At 34.7% G+C, this 17,510-nt stretch overlaps 2 protein-coding genes across 2 annotated transcripts; one reads left to right on the top strand and one right to left on the bottom strand.

The window, feature by feature from the left end:
* Window positions 1-5,096: 5,096 nt before the first annotated feature.
* On the top strand, window positions 5,097-10,190 carry LOC126705136 (probable terpene synthase 9). The gene is made up of 5 exons (XM_050404079.1): window positions 5,097-5,435; window positions 5,541-5,787; window positions 9,324-9,696; window positions 9,782-10,040; window positions 10,155-10,190. Exons 1-5 carry the CDS (start codon window positions 5,193-5,195, stop codon window positions 10,188-10,190), a joined length of 1,158 nt encoding a protein of 385 aa, XP_050260036.1. The 5' UTR covers window positions 5,097-5,192.
* Window positions 10,191-10,367: 177 nt separating this feature from the next.
* LOC126705135 (uncharacterized) lies at window positions 10,368-12,362 on the bottom strand. Its single transcript, XM_050404078.1, has 4 exons — window positions 11,847-12,362; window positions 11,328-11,714; window positions 11,094-11,174; window positions 10,368-10,496 (listed from the first exon to the last, which is right to left on the bottom strand). Exons 1-4 carry the CDS (start codon window positions 12,360-12,362, stop codon window positions 10,368-10,370), a joined length of 1,113 nt encoding a protein of 370 aa, XP_050260035.1.
* Window positions 12,363-17,510: the final 5,148 nt, after the last annotated feature.

The following is a 17,510-nucleotide window of genomic DNA, read 5'->3' as shown; positions in this document are numbered from 1 at the left end:
ACCTTACATAACTATAAACTATCACAAGGATTTCAGAATTTCAAATAAATTACCAGCCATATAAACAAATAATATCCACCCAAATAATAGGAATTCAATTTTAACAGCCAACATGAAAAACCCAAAAATCACAACCCAAAATGAAATCAAAAAAATCAACACAAATATGACTATGAATATTTTACACACCTCATTGGCAGTGACCACGAAATGAAGCAAATATTTTTCAATTTCGTTCCTCCAATGGTTTTAATTTACTGTTGTATTGGTGTAATACTACGATTTAATGTTGGGAAGTAGGAATTAAGACTACACAAGCCAAATCCAAAAATAGACAGAAAGAGAAGAGAAGCTTGTTGTGGCTGCCGCCGTTGCCTGGGTTCACGAAGTGAGTCGATGGTATAACTAGGTTTAGTCTGAGCCAAGGGGTTTGGGTTAGGGAGGTTAGTTCTTCGTGGTCTTTGTTGTTAGATTTTAGAATTTGGCCTAAAACTATGTCATTTAGGCTAGAGGTTTTTTATTTTAAGTTTAGGCTTGAAACTATGAAGTTTTGATGCATGCGAGCTCTTCACTTGGTCATCACTAAAATGACGTAGTTTTGGGGCTGATTTGGCAAAAAAAAAAAAAAAAAAAAAAAAAAACACATAGGCATGATATTGATGTGTCACTTAACAGCAGAAATCAACTGTAGGGGGTGAATTGCGAATGGAATCAAACTTCAGGGTGTAAAATCAAGTTTCTGAAACTTTGGAGTGTAAAATTTATAAATTTATCATATTACCTCCATCTTAATCTATTACTATTTGATAATTTTATTACTAGTTCAAGAATTATGCTTTTTATAGTTGAATATACAATTTATACATTTATGTTGAAAATTATTTTAATTTAGACTATTTTTTATTTGAAAGATTACTAAACACAAATTTTTTACACTTGTTTATACTTTATTATTTTCTACTAGCCTTATAAAAATGGTGAAAATTCATTTGAAAGTTGTTTAAATTTTTTAAGACATATTTTTAGTAAAATTTTGTTAATGTTTACCATTTTAATACCTTAATTTGTATTTTATTACTATTAAATTAATTATGACGTCATCACGGTTCGACCTTGGTTGATCCTCGATCTGACCTTAAAAATTTTGAACCTCTCCATTTTTTTGGTTCATTGAATGGTCCGAGTTTGAAAATCATGGTTAAGTCCCTAGTTTGAAACAATTTATAGGAAGATTCGTATGTAATAATTGTTCTAGTATATGACATCGTTAATATTTGGAGATTTAATTTTACTTTTATTATTAGGTGTCACTAATAGTAAAAGCCATTATTATTGTGGGGACAAGGGCCTAAATTGAATATTGGACCTTGGGCCTTGGTCGAGAGCATGGGCAGGTCTAGGAGGAATAAATAGTGATGAATGATGCTGGACTCAGCACCTTATATCCAATATACAAAGGGGAGGATGATCCAAGGAGAATTGTCATTTCAAATAAGCCAAACACGGATCAAGTGTAGGTCTGAATAATCAAGGTGACCTTCCAGGAAGCTCCAGCAACAGAGACGTGCACCAAGAACGTACAAAAAGGTTGGGAGCCCCTAAAGTATCTCCGGGAAAGCTTCTGCCACCGCATTTAATGCTCTGCAACTAACCTTCTGGCAGCATTAATGATGAAGTGATCTCTGAACAGTATTCCCTCAGCCTTATAACCATCCCCAAGGACTTCTAGAAGAGAGTGATGGGACAATCTCCATGATAAGCTCTCAGCCGTACACGTGTAGGGCAGAGATAAAAGGATGTGTAGTATAAATTAGAATGTAAACCCCAAAGGGGAGAAAGGATCAGAGAACATTGTAACAATCAAACTTGCACCTGTGACTTGTTTAACTAATTAGAACAAGAAATTACCTCCTCGGACATTGAGTATATTCAGTTTAGTGTCTTTTGTGCTTGTTGGACCATATTCTAACTCCAAATTAGCTGTTGTCCAGTCCATTGGGCTTAGTTCTTTGACCCACTCTCTACAAATTTATTGTATTGGACTCATTAGACCAACCTCCCTTATCCTTTGGGCTTGGTCTTCAAAATCGTGTCCCTACAATTATTATTATTATTATTATTTTTGTGGGGGAGTTAATGTTTTTTTTTTTTTTGGTAGAGAGAGGTTGCAAGGAGAAATAATATTTTCTAGTTTTATAATATTTTTTTAATCTATGTTAATCTTTATGGTAAATAGAGAAATGTTATGTCCACAACATTTTCACAACAAATCCTATGAGGTAGGTTGTTATGGGTTGTTATTGGTGGGGTAAAAATGTAATTTCAATGATAATAATAAAAAAAATTATTAAATTTCAGAAAAGTAATTAAATAAAAGTGCAAAATAAAAGAAAGGTCTTACAATTTGCTGTTCCTTCTTCTGTAGTAGTACGTGCCTCCCCTCTCTTTCTGCCCACATAATCCTCTGCTTTTATAGTCAAGAAACCCTAATTTCTTATTTGCCATTGACAAAGAGAGAAAGAGCTCTCAAGGATTTTAGAAAGAACCCACCTCATCTCTTTAGAGAAAGGAAATGACAAATATAAATCTAAAATATGTGAAATAAAAAAAAAATGTAAATACTAAATAAAAATAGTCACAATTCAAAATTCCAAATTTAATTAGCCAACCTTTTTGAGTTTTAATAAGGAACCAAAATGTAACTTTGAAAATAGATAAAAGGTCAAATTTTCTTAGACTCATGGTATTGAGTGAGCACTCCCTCCTCCTTAGGACCACCATAAAAAGTCTCTTCTCTCATCGTGTGGATGTAGCGTGTAGGTGTTATCTCGTCCATAAACTTGTATTTTTTTTTAATGTTATCATGATATTAATTTAGGATCAAAGTATGCTATTTAATTTTCTTGAATATGCTTGAATGTTGTTCATATATGTTCTTCACTTGTTCTTGGTTGTTTTTTACATGTTCATGTATAACACTAGCTTTGATATTAAATTGATATCCGAAATATGAAAAACGTATTAATTTCATAATTTTCTCAAATGCTTGAATCTAGGATGTCACAATTCATACACATTCACTAGAATTTATTTTTTAATCAAAATGTGAAGATGAATAAATGGACTTAGGGTTTATCACATTCACACACATTCAAGTGAGTAGTCTTCCCTAACATCGGGCAATGATCACACACATTTGATCATTGGTGATCATAGTCTAAAAGACCGGTTTCATTGTGAAGGTGGGTGCTTAACACCTTCTTATCTTGTAACCTAGTTTCTAAACTTAGATGAAGGGTTCTAGATTAGTTCTTATCCATGTAGTTTTCAATTCTTATAATGTAACTAGAAACAAGGCCATTAAGTTTTCCTAGAATTTAGGATCAAAGCCATGTAAAATCTAGATATATTCAAAATTGATGTACAATATTTTCAATTAATAAAATGATTAATTTTTTAATTTTGGTTTCTTATTTTTCCGAGAATTAAATAAATGGCAAATTCATTGTAAAAAATTTAATCTTAAATGAAATGTATAATCAATCACACCTCCGTTATGAGAGACATTGACGTGACTTTACTCACTTACGTGAGTTTGGTTTAAACAATGAATTCAAATGGTCCAGGGACACAATCTCTCATAGTACTATCAACAAAGTAAGTTGGCAATGGGAATCATATTATTTAAATAGAGAGAGAGAGAGAGAGAGAGAGAGAGATGCTTAATAAACAGCCACATATTTCACTTGAACCAAAAAAAAAAAAAAAAAATTGGAAGTAAGTGGGCGTGGTTTGTGTGGACCACATATTTCAGTCCCTATTGGCTATCGCCACATAAATGTAAAATGCAGGGACGGACCTACACTGGGGCAGAGGGGGCCATTGCACCACCACCCCCTCCCCCCCCCCCCCCCCCCCCCCCTTTTCCCAAAAAAAAATTAATATATGCATATAAGCTTAAAAAAAAATTGGTATACAAAAAATTAAGATTTACCCTTAAATATATATATATATATATATATATATATATATATATATATATTTGTCTCTCCTCTTCTAAAATATTTAGATATTGACCTATAAGAAAAGAAATAAATAAATGAAATTCATGCCCCTTTAACTAAAATATATATATATATATATATATATGAACTAGATAAAAATCGCGCACAAAATAGGGAACACTTATTTTGTATGTTATACTTTGTCGATGTGTTTTATAATATGAAATATTTAAGAAATACTTATTTTATATTTAGTATTTTGTTGAATATGAAATAGATGTTAGTTTTTTTTTCATAAATTTTTTATGGTTTTAAGCTTTGGCCCCCCTGGTAGGAATCCTAGTTCCGTCCCTGGTAAAATGCAATACATTACAACACCAACAAAGCAGGAACACCAAAACTACTAAAGGCAATGCAACGCCAACACAAATAGAAAAAATCAAACAAGTTAAAATTAGAGTGACAAACACAATAGTGACAAATTTTTCAAGGCAAACCTCAAACCTGAAGAGAATGGCTGGAACGGAGAATCCGATGCATAGCAGAATCAATAAATAAAAAGAAAGATTAAAAGAAAAAGCAATTTGTTCCAACGATATTGTCAAAAAAAAAAAAAAGTTTGAGTTTTTTTTTTTTTTTTTGGTAGAGAGAGGTCACAAAGAGAAGTAATATTTTCAATTTTTTATAATATTTTTTTAATTAATGTTAATCTTTTCGGTATAATTTATTAATTAATCCTAAATGGAGCCCTTCTTTCCCGATTTTCTCTTCTTTGACAATTTTTGTTCCTTGTGCATTGGTTATAATTTGGAGTTTAATTAATAAATATTATAGAATTAACCTTTTTTGTTTTTCGCTTTTAGTTCTTTGAATAGATTTTATAGAATTAATCTTTTTTATTTTTTAATAAAAAACTAATCTTATTTTTTAAAATTTAAAAGCCTTTCTCAATTTAGGGGCTTTAAGCGGTTGCCTAACTTGTTTAAGGCAAAAGCACCCCTAAAATTAGTCAGGACAAAGTCCTGAACCCCTGGTGCCAATCAAAAAAAAAAAAAATCTGTCTTTATATAAAGGGTGCTCTCCCTGAAGTTTTCTTTATATAATCCATCATCTGTTCAATTTCAAGGAAGCAAAACCCTCTCTTCCCCCCAAAGAAGTAAAAAAGCAACACCCTCTTGAGTCTTCTTGATGGAACTACGAATTCCTTATTCCTTTCCCTCATGTCTTGCTCCATTAAATCACCAAAGAAATGCAACTGCACTAACAAGGAAACATACGAAAAGAGGCAAGCAATGCCTATCAGTATTACCCTCCTTCGTTACCGTATCAGCAAAGTTCGATGAAACACAAGTGAATCAACGACGGTCAGCTAATTATCACCCAAGTATTTGGGATCAGAAACTCATTGAGTCCTTTACCACTCCCTACTCAGTAAGTCCACTTACTATATAACGCTTTTCCACATTTATTATGACACATATATGCACTGATTATTTATATTTACCATAATGAATATTTGGCTGTGTTGTGTTGCAGTATGAGATCCATGCCACTCGGCTTGAGGGGTTGAAGCAAGACGTTAAAACTTTGTTGACATCCACAAAAGACAAAAGTGTCTTACTGAGGCTTATAGATTCAATGCAGCGGCTAGGAGTGGCTTACCACTTTGAGCAAGAGATAGAAGAGGTTTTGAAATTTCAACGTCCAGATGTTACTAGCGATCTTTACACAGCCGCATTGCATTTTCGGATTCTAAGAGAACGTGGTTTCCCAGTTAGCTCAGGTGATATTACATACCATCATTCATGTAACTAGGGAATAAGGAGTGAGGATTTGTTGGGGCCAAAACAAGAAAATTTTTGGGTAAATTATAAAGACCCTAGAAAATTGAAAGTCAAAGTATTTATCACTAAATGGCCAATATTTTGTTGTACTAAAATGAAAATAAAAATAAAAAGCAAACAACAATCCTTTAAGTGGATACGGATAGTGTGACATCACTCAAAATTCAAAGTGGCAAATTTCTAAGAATATTAGTATTGATTGAGCTAAAAAATTTAGTTTTTAGTGCCCAAAAAAGCCATCTTATTTATTTTAATTAACTTACTTTTCACAACTTACCATACATCAATACTCTTATTTTTCACAGCACAACTAAACACTATTCATTTATTTATTATTTTCTCTCTCTCTTCTTCTTTGTCTCTCTATCTTCTCCCCCTCGTCAATCCATAGCCACCATCACAGCACAACCACCACAAAACCAGTGAAGAAGAAACCATCAACCCATAGCCACCATCACAGCACAACCACCACAAAACCAGTGAAGAAGAAACCATCGAGGAAGAACCAAAAAAAAAAAAAAAAACCAGCGAAGAACCACCCACTACCATCCACCATCACAAACCACCGAATCGACACCCACTGCCAAAACCACTGGAGAGAGAAGAGAGGAGAGATTGGGGTGAAGGTGAAGATGAAGATTAGAGGATTAGCCAAAGAAGAGAGAGAAAATGTATAATAATGAAAGAAAGGAACTCACCGAATATATATATATATATATTTACAACTTTGTTGCTACAGTAGACTATGAACAATGACAGTCTCCTGTAGCAAGTTTGTTAAATTTTTTAACAGTAACACCATTGATGTAGCTTAGTGTTTGTTGTTTGTGGTGCTAAAAATAACAATTTGGCTCTTGAGCACCATCAATGATAACGCTCTAACATTGGATTCTAAACATCAAAGAAGTAAATTGTAATACCAAACACTTATGGGTCAAGTCACCACTTTATTTTTGGAGAAATTACTATTTGGTTCACTTTCAATTTGGTTCTCACTTTTTCCAAGCAATTAATTTGGTCCTATTATTTTTAATTTGCTGTCAAGTTAGTCCCTATCATCTAGTACTCACTAACAAAAAATGACTATTTGGCCAACAATTTGCATTGTTGGCATGCCTAATATTAAAATATTAAATGAGATGTTGACTTGTGTAAATTTTAGTTGATACATTAATGAAGATGGCAAAAACAAATGTCACATCAAATTTTAAAAATATTTTCTTTTGTTTACCATTTTTTTCAATTTCTTTATTTTTTTTCTTTCAATTTTCTTTTAAAAAAAATTAACCAAACATAATTTCATTTTTATTTATTTTTTTGAAATTTCTTGGTAACCAAACATAATCTAGTTCAACAAAAGTAGATTAACACACACACACACACACACACACACACACACACACACATATATATATATATATATCAAATTGTTTCTAACCTTCAATTTGACTTTGAATCACAACGAATCTTATGTTAACAATCAATAAAGATCAAATTAATTCCACAAATTTTAGCCAAAATCCCCAACTTCAAACTAATCCCCAAAATCTTCACCTTCAAACCCAAATTCATCACAAACCCAACGCTAACTTTCCAGCACCACCACTAACTCCCGAGAAGCCCCCCATTGCACATGGTTGGTTGGAGCAAGAGTGATTGTGTAAGAGTGGCTATAGTGTCGGAGAAGATCAATTTTACTTCTTCAAATTTATATTTCAAATTTGAGATCACAAACCAAACATTAGAAATGAAGAAAAGCAAATCTGATACTGAAACCCTAAAAACCAAAAAAGAGAAAGAAAGGAAATAAACATGTTGTAGAAATGAAGATATGAGAAATGAGAGAAGAAGATTGAGAGCAAGTTAAACGAGAGAGGAATATTGAGAATAAGATACCTAATTTATCTGTGTATTTTTAACCAATAATAATCGATCTATGGAAAATGTTGTAGAGAGGAAGATATGAGAAATGACAAACTCTTTCCCATAATTTCTCTTTCATATTTTAAATTCTTTTTTTCCTTTCTTTAAAATTGAGAAATTGATATATTTTTTCATTTAAATTCTAATGTTGCATATTTTTTAATTGTCAAATAAAATTTGTTATTATGATTTTTTTTTTTTAGAAGTGTTATTATGATTTTTGCCACATAAGCTTTAATTGTGCCAATTATGCAAATCAATTCTCACATAAGCATTTTTTTTCGTAGGTAATCGGTAGATACTAACTTGACAACAAGTTAAAAATAAAAATGACCAAATTTACTATTTGGAAAAAGTGAGAACCAAATTAAAAGCGTCTCCAAAATGTAGAGACTAAAATGGAAATTTCACCTGTATATTTTTAGAATTTTTTTAAAAAACTATCAGTTTTGGGTCATAAATTTTGTAATCTAAAGTTTGAAATATTAATATATTAAATATACAAATAGAATGGTGGGTCCTAATTGCGTACTCACCTCTCTCACACGGAGAAAATTATTAAGTATTTTCGAAGTATCATAATTGCGTACTCACCTCTCTCACATGAATGGTGGGTCCTACCATAAATTTTAGTAGAACCTAATATTCATGTGAGAGAAAGGAATACGCATTTATGGTATTTCGGGAGTACACAATAATTTCCCGTGAATCGGAACATATGTTAAAGAATCATTAAAATAATTATAAAATTTTATATATTTGATACAATCTAACTTCCATACTTTACATCTCTACTACCAATCATCTGTTTTTAACAAGATTACATATTTCTAAGCACAAAGAAATGCTCAAAAGTCAATTACTGTGGTACTTCTATAAAAACACTAGTTCCTTTTTATTTGATTTGAGGTTCTCTTTATTAGCCTTGTCGGCTAAAAAAGGATATAAATATAATCTAAATAAATTTATTGTTATACCCTTATCACATCAAGAGGGGATATAAAAGATTATAATTAAAATGGGTAAATAGTAAATTTAATGTCTTATAAGTTTTTTCTTCCACTTTTCCTCCTAATTTGGAAGGATAGATTTTGCTGGGTCAAGCTAAAAAACACCACACAACCTCATTTTTCTACCTCCATTTTCCATCTCCCTTTTTCATCTAACCAAACGGACAAAAAATACTAATATAGGTTAAAAAAAATATTTGGAGTGATTTGATCAAGAAAACATTTAACATGGAAAGACAAAAATGATAAAATAAGATAAAATCATTAAATTTGATTTAAAGAAATGAAATTAAAAATTCAAGGGTATTTGTTCTCTTGTTTGCTGTATTTGATTTTCAAAACAAAAAACAAAAAACGAAAAAAAGAAGACAAAAACAAAAAAACAAAACAAAACAATCCAATTGCCAAATGCGTAAAGTAATCTATTACTCATCACTTTGGGGATCATGAAGAAGGAAAGGTCTTTAATATACGTGTGTATCTCGATTTTGTTTGAAGGGACTTTAACAATTCATTTCTGGGTGCATGATGGTGGTAAACAGATGTGCTTGACAGATTCAGAAGCAGAGATGGGAGATTCATAGACAGCTTAAGCAGGGATGTGGAGGGACTTTTGAGTTTGTATGAAGCCTCGCACCTTAGGATGCATGGAGAAAATATATTGGAAGAAGCCAGGGATTTTAGTATCAAAAACCTGAATTTATTAATGGAAAAATTGGACAGTAATTCAGCTAAGAAAGTGAAACAGTCACTGGAAATCCCCTTATATTGGAGGATGCCTAGAGTTGAAGCTCGGAACTTTATTGATGTCTATCAAAAGGATAATACAAAGAACTTGACCTTACTTGAGCTGGCTAAGTTGGATTACAATTTAGTGCAATCCGTGTATCAACAAGAACTCAAGGAGTTAGAAAGGTCGGGCTAATTACTTTGCTCCATATATAAATGCTTTCATGGAAACTTGCAATAAGATTAACATGTTTGAAAGTTGATTCATCAGGTGGTGGAGAGAGTTGGGTTTTAAAGATAAGCTAACTTTTTCAAGGGACCGAGTGATGGAGAATTATATGTGGGCTGTGGGTATCATTTTTGAGCCCCAGTTCTCCAAGTGCAGGATAGGCCTCACCAAATTTGTATGCATATTACTAGTTATTGATGACATGTATGATGTATATGGATTGCTAGATGAGCTAATTGAATGCTTCACCGATGCAGTGAAACGGTATCATAGAAACATGATCATCAAGGATACTACTTTATTTAATATTTTTCCTAATCATCAACCTTTTTTTTTCTTTTCAGAACTTTGATGATAAACATTGTTCCTTATATCTGTGTTTTTTTTTCTTTTCCTTTTATTATATTTTTCGCAGATGGGAGAGGACTTTGGAGTTTTAACTGAGTTATGATTTTGTGTGGTAGGGTGTAGTAGTGGTACACTCATGGTCGCTCCAGAAGCTTATAAACCATGAGTGGGAGGGTTACTTAGGCGATGTGGGACAATCCCACCCTTTCGTGACAAAACCGTGAGAGACTGGCTCCCAAAAGCGGACAAAAATTGCTTAATGGCGGGGCAAGCACCCACATTAAAAGGGCCCTTTTAATGTGGGTGCTTGAAAGTAGTGGAGAAGTTCTACTGCAAGAATTGCCTTTTCCAGTGGTAAGTAGCGCACTTCAGCTTCATGCAACGATTTACTTACATAGTATACTGGTCGCTGTATGCCATTATCAACCCGTATTAATACCAAGCTTACAGCGTGAGAGGCCACTGCTATGTATGCGAACAAAACTTCGTCGGCCTCAGGACTAGACATGATGGGTGGCCGTGATAGATATTCTTTAAGTTGTTGGAAGGCTAGGGCACAATCCTCGGACCATTCAAATCCTTTCCACTTGTTCATCAAGAGGTAGAAAGGTCGACATCGGTCTGCAGATCGGGAAATGAACCGATTTAATGCTGCAATCATTCCAGTGAGTTTTTGTACTTCTTTTGGGTTTCGAGGAGCTTGTAGGCTATTAATCGCTTTGATTTGGTCCAAGCTTACCTCTATTCCCCTGTGAGTTACCATATAGCCCAGAAATTTACCAAACCCGACACCAAATGAACGCTTAGAAGCATTGAGGCACAGCTTGTGCTCTCTCAAGATGCCAAAAATGACTTCAAGGTCTCTCACGTGCTCGGACACCACTTTACTTTTTACTACCATATCGTTTATGTAGACTTCAATAGCCTTGCCTAGTTGTGGTTCGAACATTCTGGTCATCATCCTTTGGTAGGTTGACCCTGCATTCTTTAAACCGAAAGATATCACCTTATAGTAGTAGTTTCCGACGGGTGTCATGAACGCTGTTTTCTCCTGATCTTCTAGAGCCAATGGTATTTGATGATAACCCTGGAAGGCATCCAGGAAGCTCATTCAGGGGTGGCCTATAGTCGCATCTACCAACCGGTTTATCCAAGGCAATGGGAACGGGTCCTTCGGGCACGTCTTGTTTAAGTCTGTGAAGTCTACGCAGACTCACCACTTCCCCGTCTTCTTTCTTACCACCACTGTATTTGCCAACCACTCGGGGTAAAAGACATCTTTGATAGCCCTTACTTTTTTCAGTTTCATCACTTCATCCCTAACAACGTCGGCATGCTCTTTTGACGGGCACCGGGGTGGCTGCTTCTTTGGAATAGAAGATGGGTTAACGTTTAGGTAGTGACAAATGAGATTATGGTCAACCCCCGGGGCATCGTAGGCGTCCCATGCAAATACATCAACATTCCTTCTCAGAAACCCGATCAGTTCCCCTTTTTCTTGGAGAGGTAATTCCGAGCCAACTTGGAAAAATCTTTTTGGATTATTGTCAACGGCAACCTTTTCTAAACTTTCACATTTTATCTCCTCGGCTAATTCACCGACTTGTGCTGCTGAGATGGTTGATTGCTATAAGTTCTTTTTCACAGATGCCGAGGATTCTGCACTGGACCGGCGTGAGATGGCGGCTACCATGCATTGCCTAGCCATGGCTTGATCTCCACCAATCTCTTCCACTTGGCCCCCCGACGGGTATTTTACCTTCTGGTGAAGTGTAGAAGAAACGGCTCCTAGGGCGTGGAGCCAAGGTCTGGCTACTATGGCCGTGTAGGATGAGTAGGCGTCGACCATGATAAAATCCACCTCCACCACCTCTGATCCGGTCTGTATGGGCAATCTGATCTGCCCTTTCAGTATGACAGTCTTCCCTTCGAAACTTATAAGAGGAGAGTCATAAGCCGTTAAGTCCTCAGGCTTTAGGTTCAGCCCCCTGTATAGGTCAAGGTACATCACTTCCACAACACTGCCCGGGTCCACCAGTATTCTCTTCACATCGAACCCTCCAATCCTCAATGTAACTACCAAAGCATCATCATGAGGTTGGATAGTTCCCATCTTATCCTCGTTCGAGAACCCCAACACAGGTGAGTTTCCCTTTTTAGATCTTTTGGGCTCCTTCTCACCATCCTCGGTGGGGAGCTGAGCCACAGACAGCACCCTAGAGGGAAAAGAGCCAGTCTTCCCTGGAGCGGCGAGGATGACGTGTATCGTCCCCATGGGAGGTCTCAAAGATACATTTTTTCGAGACTTTTGAACTGCCTGGCCCAGATGACTGCTGGAGGGGTGTAAAAGGTGGCGTAATTTTCCTTCTCGGACTAACTGATCCAGGTGATTCCATAGATTCCTGCAATCCTCGGTGGTATGCCTGTGGTCTTGATGATAATGACAATACAGGTTTTGGTTACGCTTTGAGGAGTCTCCGGCCATTTTACTCGGCCATTTGAAGAAAGGTTCATTTTTGACTTTCTCCAGAACCTGTTGCACCGGCTCTCTGAATATGGCATTAACCGCTTGCATGTTAGTTTGTCCAGCCTGTCTCGAAAAATCCTTTCTTGGCTGGTTACTGTTATATCATTCCGACCTGTAATCATTCCCTTTGGGGGGGATGATCTTCTCCTTTCCTTTCCCTTATAGCTGGTCCTCTTCCACCTTTCTGTATTTATCAATCCTGTCCATCAGTTGGCGAACGTTGGTGACGGGTTTACCAGTTAGAGACTTCCTTAAACCGTGCTCGGTGGGGAGACCACTTTTGAACGTGCTGATGGCGACGTCATCGTGGTTTTCATCCATCTCGTTATACATCTCCCAATACCTGTCTGAATACGCCTTTAAGGTTTCCCCTTCGTGTATAGATAAGGATAATAATGAACTTAGGGGCCAAGGGACTCTGCTATTTGTAATAAAGCGAGAGCAAAAAACTTGAGTGAGCTGTTTATAGGAATCTATGGAGTTCGTCTTCAAGCTGTTGAACCATCTCATCGCCATGGGTCCTAGGCTAAACAGAAAAACTTTGCACATTAGAGCCTCATTTCGAGAATGGATAGCCATTCTTTGGTTAAACTGGCTCACATGCTCCACAAGGTCTGCTCGGCCGTTGTAAATGGTAAACGTAGGTTGATGGAAACGCCGTGGTAGTTTAGCCCCTTCTATCCTGTGCGTGAAGGGTGATATGGAGATTTGATCCAGTGCTTTGTTCATGGCATCATTACCCAAACCCTTACTAGATGGGCTCCTATGCCTCTGTTCAGGGCGCTACTCCTTTTCGTAGGAAAATGTTTCACTTGGGGGAGTTCTTGATCTCTGCCTGTAACTGACATCCTCTTCCTCATTAGAGAATGTGTCTGAGCTAGAAAGGGACCGCCTTTGCTGTGCACGATGCAACTTCTTTTTCAGGTCGTCTATCTCTTGCTGCATGGCCTGATAGTTGTTTCACCTTTGGGATATGCGACTGCTTACTTGGGAGTGGCTTTGGCTCGCCTGAGTAGTATGTACGCTTCCCTCTCAGTTCCTTCCGTTGCCTAGATTTGGCCCAGGGTCAGAAGGATTATTTTGCCGTTGAGGCCCAATAGGTTCTGTTTGCTGAGGGTCAGCTTGGCGTGGATTTTCTTGGTGTGGACCTAATCCTGTCATACTTAACCGTCATACTTACTAACACTTATGTTCTTTCCCATAGACGGCGCCAATTAATGTGGGTGTTTGCCCCGTCATTAAGTAGTTTTTGTCTGCTTTGGGGAGCCAGTCCCTCACGGTTTTGTCACGAAAGGGTGGGATTGTCCCACATCGCCTAAGTAACCCTCCCACTCATGGTTTATAAGCTTTTAAAGCGACCATGAGTGTACCACTACTACACGTGTAGTAGTGGTACATTCATGTGTAGTAGTGGTACACTCATGCAAGCTCCAAGGGCATATAAAGCATTAGTGGGAGGGTTACTTAGGTGATGTGGGACAAAGGTGTAAAGCCAAAAATGGTGAAGATCCTGGACTCCCATCCCTTCGTGACAAATCCATGAGGGCTTGGCTCCCCAAAGCGGACAAACACTGCTTAATGGCGGGGCAAGTACCCACACAAAGTATGATCAAATCTTTTTCTTGAATACATTATTTATCTCAATAAATTCATAAATATATACCAAATTAAAACATACCCAAATGAAGATGCTTTGTAAACAAACAAAATATCATATCAAGTGTCACTTAACAATGATTAATTTGACCAATTATGAAAAATTTTGTTGTTGATAATCTATTGAGATTATTTACTCTATAGAAATTGCAAATTCATCCACCCAAAAAGATACTCTAATAAACAATTATTAGCAAAATATCATAATTAAGTTTCTATATACATCATAACTAGCCTTTAAGCATGCTTTTAAATGTGTGCTTAGAGGCTTTTCTATTTTCTAAAAATTAATCATTTTTATTTATCATAATTTAGGGTTACTACATTTTTTAATCACCAAAATACCTAGGAGTGTGATAAGATTTATATACGAAAAAATTATTTTACCCACAAACGCATGTGTAAACGTGTGCTTAAAGGCTAGTATTCCTAACATCTCTCATTTATTAGAGAAGATCATAAATTCATTTCAAAAAAGTACAACTGTTCGATAATCATGTTATTTGGACTTACTTACCATTTCTTGAAATACATAAATTTAAAACTTATGGATATAACAAAATTTCACAATAATTTGTTAAGCCTAGTCAATGAATTGAACACCCATTTCTAATATAAAAGTTTCTTAATTGTGATGACCAGACACCTTCACATATTATGAAATTTTGTTGTGCGCTTAAAACAACTGTGACATATAAAAAATTTAAATACAATATTTTAGCTAGTGTTGTAAAACTATAATATAATGGTATAAAATATATTCTTTCACTAGTGTAGCTTAATTGATCCCCAAGTATTGATAGTATTAATTCTTTTTATTGGCTCTTACATTATCGTGTTTTTTTTTATGGGACTTATCTAGTTATTTATACATATATTTAATATTGTCAAAAAAATTATGAATAAAAAATAAGTAAGAAAAATAATGATTATCTGACTAATGATATGGTAAATGATGTGGCGCAACAGCAACTTAACAACAATAAATATTACCTCAGTTATATATATATATATATATACACACTAGAAGTTGACCACTCACATGATCATCACATTGAGAATATTAGGCAACAAAAGTTCTTTCCAAATGTGTTCAAGAGAGGCATGGCCGAGTAAAAGTTCCAAAATAGTTCCTAATGGTAAATTCTAGCAACTGTAACGGATACTCTAGGTAAAGGAACAGTCCTCTTCATTTCATTATGGAAACAGGAGCCTTGCCTTCGGAGCCTTAAAATTAGCTTGGGACTTTTTTTCTGATGAAAAAAAAGAGTGAAGTTCCCTCAAAAAGTTATAGCAAATAAAAACAATATAATATAACACAAATATTTGTCTCCAATGTCAAAGCAAATGCAATGTAAAATTCGTTCAAAATTATACTCCAAAAAAAATTATGGACTTATGAAGATATATTGATGCCTGTTAATCATGTTAAGAGAAACTTTATTAGCACACAAATTTTCTGGGACAAAATAAATTATGATATAGCAATTAGACCAAATTTCTCATTGGCAACAGCAGTTTGTAGAAATGACAAAGGTGAAGTACTGTTTGGACACTCGTCTTTTAGCCTTGAAACTCTCTGTCCAGCAAAATCTCACTTATGTTCAATATGAAGGTGATTCGTTGGCAGTAACAGAAGCTCTCCGAAATACTGCTTCTGCTACCTCTACACCAAATTTTGAATATTGTAAATGAATATTTAAGATCTCTCTCTTGCTGACATTTTTGTTTGGAAAATGTTAACGAATGACCTAAGAGCATTTGTTAGTGAACTAATTTAGGAAAGTTTTTAAGAAAAAAAAAAATCATTAATGTTTTGACAGCTTTTTCTATTTCTCATAAAAATAGTGTCAAAACTTTCTTAAAATATTTTATTAACAATTGTCTTAAAAACATCTATTATCATGACCTTGTTTTGTACTCAGGAACCTGAATTTTTTGGCTCATTATGTTGCTTATTGGACATCCTTTTGTAATGGAAACGGGCCTTTAACCATCCCCAACCTCCTTGCTTGGGTTTTATGCCCAAATGGTAGAAATGGTTTATAGGCCCCTCTTTCTTCTTAATGCAAGTATTCTTAATTATCAAAAACAAAAGTAATCGCATTTAAAACTCAAACCTAGTCACTACAAGACTACAAGTATCAACAAATTGGATTTGCTAAAGCTGGTAGATATTTTCAGAAGAACCAAAAGAGAAAATTTATTGAAGAATATTTAACCATTGATTGCCATAAAACATTCAAACAATTTTCCTGAAAAGAAAACACAATTGCACCGCCCCAACCGCTACAGAGGGGAAAAAAGGCATGAAAAAAAAATAAATAAAACCATTGTTGTCTTATGAAGGTCATTTCGTAACGGTTATTCCAGAAATATTTTATTATGTCTACTTTAAATGGAGATAACATTGTGGCTTTCCATCTATTTCAGGAAAATATTTTATATTTCATGACTTTTCAGAAATAAAAGCAGGCCCTTATCGACAAATACGATTATTTATCATATGTTGCGCTAATTGATAAACTCTATGCCTACCATGTAATTTTACCAAACCGAAGTTTTATATTATTATCCAAAAAAAAAAGATTATTATTTAGCTAAAAAAAAAAATTCTAGCTCATTTAGCATAGGAAATTAAGGACAATATATTCCAAAATTTGTCAAAAATGAACCTAAGTTCCTGTCAAATTTTTCTTACGATTCCAAATTTCCAATGCAAAGTAGTAGTGATTGGATCGGTAAGGTGGGTTATGATGTCAATATAGTTAGTAGTTAGGTTGGAGTAGGTATCAAGGGAGAAAAAAAAAAAAACCAGATATTTCGTTTTGACGTCCTAAAATGACATTTCTGTTAATTTCAATGTTTCATTTTCAAGTGAATTTTAATTAGCTTAATTATTAAAATTTTTTTTATTGTCCAATAGTAACACTAGGATGTATTTTTTTTGTTTTTTTTTTTTTACATTAAGCTTACAAATTTATTTGAAACCAATTTAAAGAAACAATTCAAACCTAGCATAGTCTGAACCTCACATAGGTTGTTAAAGCCCACTAAACATTTATTGCAACATTAGTTTGTAAATTTTATATAGTAAAACTATAAAACTTGTAGTACCTTTAGTATTTTTTATTGTCAAATAAAAAATCTAAGATTCAAACTTTGCATATACTAAAAACTTATTTATATCTTTGTTTGATAATAAAAAAATAATCATTATGGAACTAGTACCATAAGTTA

The sequence above is a fragment of the Quercus robur genome, chromosome 11, assembly GCF_932294415.1.
Source record: "Quercus robur chromosome 11, dhQueRobu3.1, whole genome shotgun sequence".
NCBI lineage: Eukaryota > Viridiplantae > Streptophyta > Magnoliopsida > Fagales > Fagaceae > Quercus > Quercus robur.
The sequence above is the reverse complement of the archived record's forward strand: the minus strand, read 5'-3'. Positions and strand labels throughout refer to the sequence as shown.